General features: G+C 43.3%; 1 protein-coding gene across 1 annotated transcript in view; it reads right to left on the bottom strand.

Moving 5' to 3' along the window:
* ITGBL1 (integrin subunit beta like 1) overlaps positions 1-15893 on the bottom strand; it is a 500642-nt gene that overhangs the window by 69921 nt on the left and 414828 nt on the right. The window contains exon 8 of the mRNA XM_044286160.1: positions 4518-4634. Within this exon, the coding sequence (XP_044142095.1) occupies positions 4518-4634 (117 nt within the window). The remainder of the gene's footprint in view (positions 1-4517; positions 4635-15893) is intronic.

The raw sequence follows: 15893 nt of genomic DNA, 5'->3' as shown, positions 1-15893 counted from the left end.
TTCATAGAACTTTTTATTTTTTGTCACAAGTTAGCAGAAAATGATGATTTTTTTTCTTACAAAGTCTCATATTCCACTAACTTGTGACAAAAAAATAAAAACTTCCATGAACTCACTATGCCCATCACAAAATACCTTGGGGTGTCTTCTTTCCAAAATGGGGTCACTTGTGGGGTAGTTATACTGCCCTGGCATTTTAGGGGCCCAGATGCGTGAGAAGTAGTTTGAAATCAAAATCTGTAAAAAATGACCGGTGAAATCCGATAGGTGCTCTTTGAAATGTGTGCCCCTTTGCCCACCTAGGCTGGAAAAAAGTGTCACACATCTGGTATCGCCGTACACATTGCCCAACTTCTCCCGAGTACGGCGATGCCAGATGTGTGACACTTTTTTGCAGCCTAGGTGGGCAAAGGGGCCCACATTCCAAAGAGCACCTTTAGGATTTCACCTGCCATTTTTTACAGATTTTGATTTCAAACTACTTTGCACACATTAGGGCCCCTAAAATGTCAGGGCAGTATAACTACCCCACAAGTGACCCCATTTTGGAAAGAAGACACCCCAAGGTATTCCGTGAGGGGCATGGCGAGTTCCTAGAATTTTTTATTTTTTGTCACAAGTTAGCGGAAAATGATGATTTTTTTTTTGATTTTTTTTCTAACAAAGTCTCATATTCCACTAACTTGTGACAAAAAATAAAAAATTCTAGGAACTCGCCATGCCCCTCACGGAATACCTTGGGGTGTCTTCTTTCCAAAATGGGATCACTTGTGGGGTAGTTATACTGCCCTGGCATTCTAGGGGCCCTAATGTGTGGTAAGTAGTTTGAAAACAAAATGTGTAAAAAATGACCTGTGAAATCCTAAAGGTACTCTTTGGAATGTGTGCCCCTTTGCCCACCTAGACGGCAAAAAAGTGTCACACATGTGGTATCGCCGTACTCAGGAGAAGTTGGGGAATGTGTTTTGGGGTGTCATTTTACATATACCCATGCTGGGTGAGAGAAATATCTTGGCAAAAGACAACTTTTCCCATTTTTTTATACAAAGTTGGCATTTGACCAAGATATTTCTCTCACCCAGCATGGGTATATGTAAGATGACACCCCAAAACACATTCCCCAACTTTTCCTGAGTACGGCGATACCACATGTGTGACACTTTTTTGCAGCCTAGATGCGCAAAGCGGCCCAAATTCCTTTTAGGAGGGCATTTTTAGACATTTGGATCCCAGACTTCTTCTCACACTTTCGGGCCCCTAAAATGCCAGGGCAGTATAAATACCCTACATGTGACCCCATTTTGGAAAGAAGACACCCCAAGGTATTCAATGAGGGGCATGGCGAGTTCATAGAATTATTATTTTTTTGGCACAAGTTAGCGGAAATTGATTTTTTGGGGGTATTTTCTCACAAAGTCCCCCTTTCCGCTAACTTGGGACAAAAATTTCAATCTTTCATGGACTCAATATGCCCCTCATGGAATACCTTGGGGTGTCTTCTTTCCGAAATGGGGTCACATGTGGGGTATTTATACTGCCCTGGCATTTTAGGGGCCCTAAAGCGTGAGAAGAAGTCTGGAATATAAATGTCTAAATGTTCTAAAAATTTTACGCATTTGGATTCCGTGAGGGGTATGGGGAGTTCATGTGATATTTTATTTTTTGACACAAGTTAGTGGAATATGAGACTTTGTAAGAAAAAAAAAATTTCCACTAACTTGGGCCCAAAAAATGTCTGAATGGAGCCTTATAGGGGGGTGATCAATGACAGAGGGGTGATCACCCATATTGACTCCCTGATCACCCCCCTGTCATTGATCACCCCCCTGTAAGGCTCCATTCAGACGTCCGTATGATTTTTACGGATCCACGGATACATGGATCGGATCCGCAAAACACATACGGACGTCTGAATGGAGCCTTACAGGGGGGTGATCAATGACAGAGGGGTGATCACCCATATAGACTCCCTGATCACCCCCCTGTCATTGATCACCCCTCTGTCATTGATCACCCCCCTGTAAGGCTCCATTCAGACGTCCGTATGTGTTTTGCGGATCCGATCCATGTATCCGTGGATTCGTAAAAATCATACGAACGTCTGAATGGAGCCTTACAGGGGGGTGATCAATGACAGGGGGGTGATCAATGACAGGGGGTGATCAGGGAGTGTATATGAGGTGATCACCCCCCTGTCATTGATCACCCCCCTGTAAGGCTCCATTCAGACGTCCGTATGTGTTTTGCGGATCCGATCCATGTATCCGTGGATTCGTAAAAATCATACGGACGTCTGAATGGAGCCTTACAGAGGGGTGATCAATGACAGGGAGGTGATCAATGACAGGGGGTGATCAGGGAGTGTATATGAGGTGATCACCCCCCTGTCATTGATCACCCCCCTGTAAGGCTCCATTCAGACGTCCGTATGATTTTTACGGATCCACGGATACATGGATCGGATCCGCAAAACACATACGGACGTCTGAATGGAGCCTTACAGGGGGGTGATCAATGACAGAGGGGTGATCACCCATATAGACTCCCTGATCACCCCCCTGTCATTGATCACCCCTCTGTCATTGATCACCCCCCTGTAAGGCTCCATTCAGACGTCCGTATGTGTTTTGCGGATCCGATCCATGTATCCGTGGATTCGTAAAAATCATACGGACGTCTGAATGGAGCCTTACAGGGGGGTGATCAATGACAGGGAGGTGATCAATGACAGGGGGTGATCAGGGAGTGTATATGAGGTGATCACCCCCCCTGTCATTGATCACCCCCCTGTAAGGCTCCATTCAGACGTCCGTATGTGTTTTGCGGATCCGATCCATGTATCCGTGGATTCGTAAAAATCATACGGACGTCTGAATGGAGCCTTACAGGGGGGTGATCAATGACAGGGAGGTGATCAATGACAGGGGGTGATCAGGGAGTGTATATGAGGTGATCACCCCCCTGTCATTGATCACCCCCCTGTAAGGCTCCATTCAGACGTCCGTATGTGTTTTGCGGATCCGATCCATGTATCCGTGGATCCATAAAAATCATACGGACGTCTGAATGGAGCCTTACAGGGGGGTGATCAATGACAGAGGGGTGATCAATGACAGGGGGGTGATCAGGGAGTCTATATGGGGTGATCAGGGGTGAATAAGGGGTTAATAAGTGACAGGAGGGGGGTGTAGTGTAGTGGTGTTTTAGTGCTACTTATTGCTGAGCTGCCTGTGTCCTCTGGTGGTCGATCCAAGCAAAAGGGACCACCAGAGGACCAGGTAGCAGGTATATTAGATGCTGTTATCAAAACAGCATCTAATATACCTGTTAGGGGTTAAAAAAATTGCATCTCCAGCCTGCCAGCAAACGATTGCCGCTGGCAGGCTGGAGATCCACTCGATTACCTTCCGATCCTGTGAACGCGCACGCCTGTGTGCGCGCGTTCACAGGAAATCTCGGCTATCGCGAGAGGACGCGTATATGCGTCCACCCAGAATAGTAGGGCCGCCGGCAGGACACAATCCTGAGTACGGCGGTGCTGAGGAGGTTAAATGGTGATTTCTGTCCTGTTGTCCCCACATGTGTATTGGCGATTTCCCTTTGTCCTGAGAGATAATTTAATTACTCCTCGGGTGTCTCCAGGGCAGAGAGGAGGAAACCATGATGCATTGTGGGGATGTATTGTGTCTGTGTATCCTGAATTGCTGCATATCTGTCCTGTGTCACAGTCTTCCATCTGGTCCCCTAGGGGAGTGTCCACCAGATGGGGACCTGCATAAATACGGGCGGGTAGGCCTCAATAAAGAGTCCCTGTTTTATCCTTCATCATGTTGAGGCTGGTGTTTGGGTAACTGATCAACACTGGGGGATTGCTATAAGCTGAAGATTTGCTATACTCCCCTGGCTTTACTACTAGCTCTTGTAAGAGCTGTTCCTGCTCTCTGGATGTAGGAGAGGTTCACCCACTGGAGCCTGGAGCCTTGTCATAGGTCCAGGGTGGGTAGGAGACGGTAAGACCTCAACCAAGCTTCGGCGGTTCGTGGGGGTCTGCAGCGCTTACGGTGTCAAGTGGAGTGCTTGGAGTCCTCGGAAAGCACTAGGAGCATCTATCGACGGAGGTACCCGGTCAGGGTGCTAGGAGATCCGTTACAATCCCCATTGACTTTCAATGGTGCTCATGACAGATCTGTTCATGACGGATGCATGCAGTTGTATTATGGTAATGGAAGCGTTTTTGCAGAACCATGACGGATCCGCAAAAACCGCTAATGTAAAAGTAGCCTAACAGAGGAGTCTGCACCAGTAGATGTGTGTTGCTGTTGATACAATGTATTGTATGAGAATTCTGTATAAACTGCAACCTAATCTGTAACCTAAAGCTGTTAGAGCTCTCATTTATTACAATGTGATTATTGCACATTCTGCCAATTTTGTAGTCAGCCTTCAATGTGTAAAATGTACATACCAATGCAAAGTGAATGTGTTTATCTTCATAGGCATTGTACGGGAAGTCTTACCTCCACAGATATTGCCTTCTAGGTCTTCACACTGCCGGTCATCACACTCACAATGTTTTCCATACACCCTGCTGTCTCCAGGCGGGAAACAAGCGCACTGACCACATTCACATTTCCCTGTGGTATAAAGTATCCACATTAGTCAGATCAGAATTCTTACATGCTTTGAAGAATTAAATAACACAATACACTCCATACTACCGCCATCATAAGAAAAATACAGGAGGGGAAGACTACATAAAAGTGAGCAAGATGTACAGTACAGGGCGTTGTATGTGTATATGTGGTATAATATAGGCCAGACCTATACACAGAATGCACAACTTGTTTAGAACTTGCATTATATACAATAAGAGAAATACACAACCTATATAACAGCACATAGTAAACAGCATCGTCCTAAGATCAGAAAGGGGCATGGTTCTATTTATCACTGAAATTACTATAAGCGTTATGTGTGAGTATACCCATAAGATGGTAATGCTACTCTTCATCCCTTTCTGTATTGAAGGCCTACTAGAAAGGCTTGTTCCCTATAATTGGTCTGTATAATTGTACTGCCGAGCAGCCCATTAACGAGCAAACTCTCGCTAGTTGGCTGATTTGCATCTTCAATCAGTATCAGGAGGAAAGATGCCCGATTATCGGAAGCACATGTTCCTCTGTAATCAGCAATGTGCTGCTGACCATCAACAGACCTGAAGCAGGGAGGAATTACCGCTATGGCAATCGTTCCTGCCCCATTCACTATACATCAGCCTGTGTAATAGAAAGGAAGTTAAACTATGGACAGAAACTAGTATACACAGAGGAAAACAACAGAAAGATTTATTATACTTTTTAAATCACAGAAAACCAGAAAACTTGTTTTTATATTAAAAATTTGTATAATGTTCACATTCACAAATTCACTAACTTCTGGTCATGTGGAATTCAATATTACAGTAACCACAGATTTATAGGCTATATCAGCCATTCCAGTAAATATTAGTTGTGGGCAAAATCAGTCCCTGCTTAGTATATCAATGATGGTTAGTGTGTAGAATGTCCAAACATCTGATCTGCAAGGATTATTAATTTCTCATCATCAAACTCTTATCGTTCGTCTTATTATATTCTCTCAATTTATTGCAGGTAACGTTCTGTCTTGTTCCCTTCTATGACCTAGGCAAAAGATTTGCCAACAGGAACGAAAAAAAGGCTCAACAATTTCCATTCTCTTCTCCTTGATTGTCCAGATTACATAGTCATGAGAACCTGCAGAAAACAGCATTGTGAGGTGAATACTGATTTTTTTGTTTATCAACATCTCATTAACTTTGAAGATGTTTGAAGAAGTTTATCATCCTTGCTTTACCACATTATAATTGGTCTCGTATTTCTACTTAATTAATTGTAGTTAAAACCGTTGTCATAAATTATCTTAATATCATAGGTCACCAAAGTCTCTCTTTAGAATAACTTTCATGATTCCCCTCAGCTGCGAGTTTAGTAATGTTAAAGGAGGCTCCATCATCATGTGTCCATTAAAGATATGATCATTACTGTACAGATGCATCCTGCTTCACTTTTTTCTTGTCTCAACATATCCCAAAAGGAATGGTACAAAAAATGACCAGCTTTGAGAAAAAAATAAACATAATTTCCCGATACTCTGTTGGAAGTTGTTATGCTATATGTTGTAAACTGCAGTCCGTCAAGGGTTTGTCTAGCATACTGCACCGAATTTATACTGTGAGAACTTGGAGCCCTTAAAGAAATCTGCTTAAAGGTGGACACATCTTTATGGTGGAGTTATGTTGCCAGATGATAATTCAGTTTTTTGTTTTTTTTGTGTTTGTGCATTGTTGATCAGAAGGAATTTTCAGCTTTTTTCTTGTCCTGCTTCAGTAACAATTATCTCTTATTGGGTTGACTTTGTTTTGACCAAATTTCACATATGGTAATTGTCTAATTCTATGAAGGGTAGATTTTCGTTTATATTTACTGATCACACTGTACTAGAGTATGATTAAAGGTGAACGTATATAAGTTTTCCTATTCTATTAGATCACCTTCACATGTTATTGAGATATAAATACTTTTCAGGATCCTCTTTTCTCATGATAGCTAAACTGGAAAGACACACATCTGTCTATATAATTTCTCACTGATGACAATACATATCAGAGTAAAATCCAAGCCATGAAGAAGAAAGCTCAGAGACAGGATTGTGTGAAGGCACAGAGGTAGAGAAACGTAAACGTTTCTGCTGCATTGAAAGTTCTGAAGAGCACAGTGACCTCCATAATTCTTAAATGGAATAATTTTGGATCAATAATAACTCTTCCTATAGCTGGACGTTCTACCAAACTGAGTAATCAAGAGAGAAGGGCCTTGGTAAGAAAGGTGATCAAGATCCCAATGGTGACCCTGGCTCAGCTCAAAAGATCCTGTGTGCAAATGGGAGAAACTTCCAGAAGGCTTTATGGCAGAGTAGCCTGAAAGAAGCCGTTTCTCGGTAAAAGACACATTAAAGTCTGCCTATAATTTGCAGAAAAACACATATAGGACTCTCAGACTGTGAGAAAAGTTTCTCTGGTCTTGGCCTCAATGCTAAGCGTCATGTCTGGAGGAAACCAGGTACTGCTATCACTTGCCAAATATTATCCCTACAGTGAAGCATGATGGTGGCAGCATCATGCTGTGGGGTTGTTTTTCAGCGGCTGGGAGAGGGAGACGGGTCAGGGTTCAGGGAAAGTTGAATGAAGCAACATACAGAGATAGTCTTAGGCCTGTTTAACACGGGCAAGTTTTCCGCACGGGTGCAATGCGTGAGGTGAACACATTGCACCCGCACTGAATCCGGACCCATTCACTTCTATGTGGCTGTGCATATGAGCGGTGATTTTCACGCATCACTTGTGCATTGCGTGAAAATCGCAGCATGCTCTACTTTGTAAGTTTTTCACGCAACGCAGGCCCCATAGAAATTAATGGGGCTGCGTGAAAATCGCAAGCATCCGCAAGCAAGTGTGGATGCGGTGCGATTTTCACGCATGGTTGCTAGGAGATGATCGGGATGGGGACACGATCATTATTATTTTCCCTTATAACATGGTTATAAGGGAAAATAATAGCATTCTTAATACAGAATGCTTAGTAAATTAGGGCTGGAGGGGTTAACAAAAAATAAAAAATTATTTAACTCACCTTAATCCACTTGTTCGCGCAGCCCGGCTTCTCTTCTTTCTTCTTCTTTGCTGTGCAGGAGGAAAATGACCCGTGGTGACGTCACTGTGCTCATCACATGGTGGTCAGTCCCATGATTCATCATCGCCATGGTGATGGATCATGTGATGGACCATGTGATTAGTGCAGTGATGTCATCAAAGGTCCTTTACCCAGGTCCTGAAGAAAGAAGACAGAAGAGAAGCCGGGTTGCGCGAACAAGTGGGTTAAGGTGAGTTAAATAATTTTAAATTTTTTGTTAACCCCTCCAGCCCTAATTTACTAAGCATTCTGTATTAAGAATGCTATTATTTTCCCTTATAACCATGTTATAAGGGAAAATAATTACATCTACACAACCTTGAACCCAAACCTGAACTTCAAAGAAGAAGTTCGGGTCTGGGTACCACATTCAGTTTTTTTATCACGCGCGTGCAAAACATATTGTACCCGCGCGATAAAAACTGACTGCAATTGCGTACCTATTCGTGCGGGTTTGCCGCAATGCACCTGTGAAACGTGTGAAAGAGGCCTTAGGGTCCATTCACACGTCCGTGGTGTATTGCGGATCCGCAATACACCCGGCCGGCACCCCCCATATACTGCCTAAATCTTGACCGCAATTGCGGACAAGAAGAGGACATGTTCTATTTTTTGCGGAGCTGAAGCCCGGAAGTTCAGGGCCGCGCTCCAGAAATGCGAATGCGGAGAGCACATAGTGTGCTCTCCGCATCTCTTCCTGCCCCATAGAGAATGAATGGGTCCGCAACCATTCCTGATATTGCGGAACGGATGCGGACCCATTTGCGGACGTGTGAATGGACCCTTAATGAAAACCTGATTCAGACTTCTCTGGCCCTTAGACTGTGCTGAAACTTAATCTTACATCAAGACAATGACTCTAAGTACACAGCCAACACAACAAAGGAATGTGAACTCTGTGAATGTCCTTGAGTCACCCAGCCAGACCCCTGACTTGAAGCCAATCAAACATCTCTGGAGAGACCTGAAAATGGCTGTGCAGCGACGGACTCTATCCAACCTCAAAGAGCTTGAGAGGATCTGCAGAGAAGATTGGCATAAAATTGCCAAATCCAGGTGCAAACCTTCTGGCATCATAATAACCAAGAGGACGTCCTGAGAAAAGGTCCTGAATACATACTGCATGTTAATGCAATACGTTTGTTTTTCCTTTTTTAATAAATTAGCAAAGATTTCTAACATTCTATTTCACTTTGTCATGATGTATTGAGTGCAGAATGATGGGGGAAAAACTTGACACAAGACCACAACATAACAAAATGTGAAAAGAGTGAAAGGGTCTGACTCTGAAAACTTTCCAAATGCATTGTTAATTGAAGAAAAAAGGTGACTGAGATGACCTCTAGTGAAAGAGGCTGGTTGGCCAGCATCCTCTTTATCCAGGGTCCTGTCTTCTCCAAGTCGCTACCAGGAACCCAATCAATCATCTTGTAGCTGTCTATCGCAGTGTGAGCAGGTAATATTTGCAAGTAGCTATACAGTGGAAGTGAATTTTACTGGAAATCTTTTTCCAAAATGATGAGCATTAAAATAATGTGGAGTTGAAGAGCTGCATTTACATGTAGCAATTACCTATACCGCATGAGAATGACAATTGCTACTGCATTCGATCCTCCTCATACAGTGGCATTTTTTCTGGGCAGCAGAGTGCTGTTCAGACTGCAAGATCTGCTGTCCAGAAACACCAATGGCACCAACGGCAGTTTTACTCGATGAATGAGCGTTTTGCTTGTTCATCAAGTGATCGGCTGCACGTTTAGATGGGCAGATTGTGCAGCATTTAGACAGGCAGAATGTTAAGAACGTTACCATGAAGGTTAGTCCCTGATAATCTGCCCAACAATCGGGCCATGTAAACACACCATGAAGGTTGTGTGCAGCTGCTCAACCATGATAACTAGTGTTGAGCAAATCGAAGTATCCAAAGTGGATTTTGATCCAGATTTCAAGAAAAATTAGATTAATCACAAAGCAGAATCAATGTTTTCTAAAATAGTTGCTGAAAATACAAAAAATTATATTCACCTCAACCACTTGATTGCAGAGAGTCTGTCCTCAATGAAAATAAGCAAATAACGCCATATCAGCATGGCTTCATGAGGGATCGGTCAACGGTCATGTCAAACTAATTTAATCAGTTTCTATTAGGAGGTAAGTTCTAGACTTTACCTTGGCGAAACAATGGATGTCGTATATCTGGACTTCTCCAAAGCATTTGACACTGTATCGCATGAAAGATTAGTATATAAAATGAGAATGCTTGGGCTGGGGAAAATGTCTGTATGTGGGTAAGTAACTGGCTCAGTGATAGAAAACAGAGGGTGGTTATATATTTATTAATGATCTTGTAGAAGGCTTGAACAGTAAAATATAAATTTTTGCATATGAAACTAAACTGTGTAAAGTAATTGACATGGAAGAGGACAGTATACTGTGTGTATATATATATATATATATATATATATATATATATATATATAGATATATATATATACACATATATATATATATATATATATATATATATGTATATACACTACAGAGGATAGTATACTGCTACATATATATCTGGATAGATTGGAGGCTTGGGCAGAGAAGTGGCAGATGAGGTTTAACACTGACAAATGTAAGGTTATGCACATGGGAAGGAATAAAGCAAGTCACCCGTACATACTAAATGGTAAAACACTCAGTAACATGGACACGGAAAATGACCTAGGAATTTTAGTGAAAAGAAAACTAAGCTGTAGAAACCAGTGTCAGACAGCTGCTGCCAAGGCCAATAAGATAAAGGGTTGCATCAAAAGGGGCATAGATGCCCATGATAAGAACATAGTCCTACCAGTTTACAAATCACTAGTCAGACCACACATGGAGTACTGTGTACAGTTCTGGGCTCCTGTGAAAAAGGCAGACATAGCAGAGCTGGAGAGGGTCCAGAGGAGGGCAACTAAAGTAATAACTGGAATGGGGGGACTTCAGTTCCCAGAAAGATTATCAACATTAGGGTTATTCACTTTAGGAAAAAGGCGACTAAGGGACGATCTAATAACTATGTATAAATATATCAGGGGTCAGTACAGAGATTTCTCCCATCATATATTTATCCCCTGGACTGTGACTGTGATGAGGGGACACCCTCTGCGTCTGGAGGAAAGAAGGTTTGTACACAAACATAGAAAAGGATTCTTTACGGTAAGAGCAGTGAGACTATGGAATTCTCTACCTGAGGAGGTGGTGATGGTGAGTACAATAAATGAGTTCAAGAGGGGCCTGGATGTATTTCTGGAGTGTAATAATATTACAGGCTATAGCTACTAGAGAGGGGTTGTTGATCCAGGGAGTTATTCTGATTGCCTGATTGGAGTCGGAAAGGAATTTTCTTCCCTTAAGGCCTCATGCACACGACCGTTGTGTGCATCCGTGGCCGTTGTGCCGTTTTCCGTTTTTTTTGTTTCGCGGACCCATTGACTTTCAATGGGTCCGTGGAAAAATCAGAGAATTCTCCGTTTTGCAGCCGAGACCATGATCTGTGTATCCTGTCCGTCCAAAAAATATGACCTGTCCTATTTTTTTGACGGACAACGGTTCACGGACCCATTTAAGTCAATGGGTCCGTGAAAGAACACGGATGCACACAAGATTGGCATCCGTGTCCGTGATCCGTGGCCGTAGGTTACTTTCATACAGACGGGTCCAAAGATCCGTCTGCATAAAAGCTTTTTCAGATCTAAGTTTTCACTTCGTGAAAACTCAGATCCGACAGTATATTCTAACACAGAGGCGTTCCCATGGTGATTAACCCCTTCATGGTGCGGCACCTGAAGGGGTTAATTGTACTATCATATCCCCATGTAAGAGATCAGGGCTGCCAGGCAGCGGGGGGCAGACCCCCCCCTCCCCAGTTTGAATATCATTGGTGGCCAGTGCGGCCCCCCCCTCCCTCCCTCTATTGTAATAATAGGTTGGTGGCCAGTGTGCGGCCCCCCCTTCCTCCCTCTATTGTAATAAATCGTTGGTGGCACAGTGTGCGCCCCCCATCGGCCCCCCTTCCCCCCTCTATTGTAATAAATCGTTGGTGGCACAGTGTGTGCCCCCCATCGGCCCCCCTTCCCCCCTCTATTGTAATAAATCGTTGGTGGCACAGTGTGCACCCCCCATCGGCCCCCCTCCCTCTATAGCATTAACAACATTGGTGGCCAGTGTGCGGCCTCCCATCTCCCCCCCCCCCGATCATTGGTGGCAGCGGAGTTCCGATCGGAGTCCCAGTTTAATTGCTGGGGCTCCGATCGGTAACCATGGCAACCAGGACGCTACTGCCGTCCTGGTTGCCATGGTTACTTAGCAATAGTACAATAGTAGAAGATTCATAGTTACCTGCTGGCTGCTGCAATGTTCGTGTCTGGCCGGGAGCTCCACCTACTGGTAAGTGACAGGTCTGTGCGGCGCATTGCTAAATGAACTGTCACTTACCAGTAGGAGGAGCTCCCGGCCGGACACAGACATCGCAGCAGCCAGCAGGTAAGTATGAATCTTTTACTATTGTACTATTGCTAAGTAACCATGGCAACCAGGGCTGCAGTAGCTTCCTGGTTGCCATGGTTACCGATTGGAGCCCCAGCGATTAAACTGGGACTCCGATCGGAACTCCGCTGCCACCAATGATGGGGGGGGGGAGAGATGGGAGGCCGCACACTGGCCACCAATGTTGTTAATGCTATAGAGGGAGGGGGGGGGCCCTGACTTGCATTGTAATTCAGGACGGATCCGTTTGGCTCCACACGGCCAGGCGGACACCAAAACGACTTTTTTTCATGTCCGTGGATCCTCCAAAATTCAAGGAAGACCCACGGACGAAAGAACGGTCACGGATCACGGACCTACGGACCCCGTTTTTGCGGACCGTGAAAAAATACTGTCGTGTGCATGGGGCCTAAATTGAGGAAAATTGGCTTCTACCTCTACCTTCTATTTTTTTTTTTTTTGCCTTCCTCTGGATCAACTTGCATGATAACAGGCTGAACTAGATGGACAGATTGTTTTTTGTTTTTTCAGCCTTATAGACTATGTTACAAACGGTATATGGCACTGACACAATCATAATGACATAGTTTACCCATTATTTAAGCTGGCTGGTTGACTTATTCTGGTGTACATTTATACAATTATAGTACTGTATTAATTGCTTTGCAGCTGGAATTGTATTGTGCTAATCTTATCATTTAAATTTACATTTTTAGTACTTTTTTATAGTGCATAGTTTTGTTTTTACATGTAATTATTTTTATATGTGAATGAAGTTAAGTGTGAACAAAAAACACAAAACAAATGTATGATAAAAGCTAAAATAATTCTGGTATAGTAAAACAGTTTACTTAGAGTGATACATTCCAAATCACTCGCCTTGAAGTGTTTTTAGCACTAGGAGCTTTCTCTAGTCTAATGCCACTGGCACTGTGGGGACACTTTGGTTCAAATCAAGGTTATGTCCTTGTCACCCTGGGACAGCAGAGCATGAGAAGGTACCAGAGGGATCCTTGTAATGCCACTGGCACTGGAACTGTGAGAGCATGTTCTGACGTCACTCTGGGACGATAGGGATGTGTGGGCCTCATGATAAAAATAAACTTGAACTATTTTTTTTTAGCATAATGGGCATTTTAAATATAAAATAATAGTGACTACACTTTATACAGTATAATGAAATGATAGGGAATAGGTTGTCTGCAGTAAGCAGTATATCACCCGATGCTGTTTTACATTTGATGACTGAAGGTCTTATTGTTAAAATAAATGGTTTCAATTAAAAGAAATCATTTGCTGGTGTGCACACAACATTTAGTTGAATACAGTAATGTAATAAACCTTTTTTACAATATTAGGTGACACTTCTAAACCAGATAATAAGAGAATCATTTCATATTCGATTAACTCCTATCCTGTACATTCACACTTTATGCGTGTAACATTAGCCGTTTATTAACCTAAAACTGGATTTAACTAGATTTATTAGATCACAATTTATCATCTAACTCTTGGCAAATGCACTGAGGTGATGTATTATTTATGCAATAAAAAAGGGCTTTTCTCTTTATGTAAATTGCGTATGATAATAAGTTCTGCAACTTTCTAATATACTTTGGGGGTCGCTTACTATGCCCCTGTATGCCAGAAACTGGTGTAAAAAAAATGATTTATTTTTTATGCCATTGCACCTAAATTGCGGTGCAGGTGGTGTTTCAATGCCACCCTTGGTACTTTCTGAAAAAGGGGAATGATGGAGGTTGGGTGTGGGCAGTGCCACAGGATCTGGTGCATTCACTATTAACGCCAGCTTACCATTTCGCTCTGGAGGCGGACACCAAAACATTGCCGGCAGCGTTTTTCTGTCTGTCCTGGGATGCGGAGCGAGACTGATCCTTCCTGGCACACAATGTAAGTCAATGGCGACGGATTTGTTTTCTCTGACACAATAGAAAACGGATCCGTCCCCTATTGACTTTCAATGGTATTCAAGACGGATCTATCATGGCTATAGAAGACATAATACAACCGGATCCATTCATGATGGATGCATGCAGTTGTATTATTGTAACAGAAGCGTTTTTGCAGATCCATGACGGATCCATAAAAAAATAAAAAAAATAAAAAATAAAAGTGAAAGTAGCCTAAGGCAAATGATGACCGAAAAGTGCTCCAGCCTGTGCCTCATAAATTAGATGCATCCTCCAGAGGTGCAGGAAATATCAAAGACAGACGTAAAAGGCTGGCCTTTGATAAATGATCCCAATCACGTTTCAATTCCTTGCCATTTTCAAGAACTCTGTTTGCAGTGAGTAAATGACAACATTCGTTGATGTAATTGTGCTACATTCCCTCATTGAGACATATCTTGGGAATACATCTTGGTATCAGTAATTGTTCCAACTCGTATTCCAGCTGATAACTTAAAAATTCACGCGTCCGTAGTGTATTGCAGATCCGCAATACACCCAGCCGGCACCCCTATAGAAATGCCTATTCTTGTCCGCAATTGCCGACAATAATAGGACATGTTCCATTTTTTTACGGAGCCGCGGACCGGAAGATGGGCGGCGCGCTCCGGAAATGCGGATGCGGACAGCACACTGTGTGCTGTCCGCATCCATTCTGTCCCCATAGAGAATGTATGGGTCCGCACCCGTTCTGCACAATTGCTGAACGGATGTGGACCACAATTGCGGATGTGTGAATGGAGCCTTATTGTCTACTTCTTAATATTTTCATGTAAATATAGTGGTGGCCAGACTGACAGTCAGCTGCCAGGGTGGCCAATTACAACTCATAGATGTGTAGTCAATATCGATGGCATGACCTTTACAATCTGATGATGTGTTTTCTGTATGGAAAAAAATTAGGCCTCAAATAGTGGCCTAACCATTGGTCTAATGACCCAAATGAACAGCATCATAGCAATGTTGCATGATGCATAATAAGTGTGGGTGTCACCGCACGTAGTTCCCAATCATGGGCTGTGAAGATTGAGTTACGATATGGCTTTAGCACCAACTTTCCATTTTATTAAGGCCGAATGCACACGGCCGTGTGCGGGCCGTGGAACCGCGGCCTGGATCCCTGCTGCCGCCACAGTACAGTAATACACTGGTATAGATCAGACTGCAGACTTAGGCCTCATGCACACAACAGTATTTTTTTGCGGTCCGCAAAAAGGGGTTCCGTTATTCTGCGTCCGTGTCCGCTTTTGTTTCCGTGTGTCTTCCGTGTTTTTTCACTGACCCATTGACTTGAATGGGTCTGCGAACCGTTGTCCGTGAAAAAAATAGGACAGGTCTTATTTTTTTTCACGGACTGGAAACACGGATCACGGATGCGGATGACAAACGGTGCATTAGCCGAGTTTTCCACGGACCCGTTGAAAGTCAATGGGTCCGCAGAGAATCACGGAAAATGGAACAACGGACACGGGACACAACAACAGTCGTGTGCATGAGGCCTTAGAGAGTGTCCTTGTCCTGACCGTCCCAGACACTATACCCTTCTTATGTGTGATGGTTTCCAGACTACAGAAGCTTTAACAAATGTGCTGTCATATTGTCCATCAAGAGCACCAACACAATTGGCATT

The sequence above is a fragment of the Bufo gargarizans genome, chromosome 3, assembly GCF_014858855.1.
Source record: "Bufo gargarizans isolate SCDJY-AF-19 chromosome 3, ASM1485885v1, whole genome shotgun sequence".
Taxonomy (NCBI): domain Eukaryota; kingdom Metazoa; phylum Chordata; class Amphibia; order Anura; family Bufonidae; genus Bufo; species Bufo gargarizans.
The sequence above is the reverse complement of the archived record's forward strand: the minus strand, read 5'-3'. Positions and strand labels throughout refer to the sequence as shown.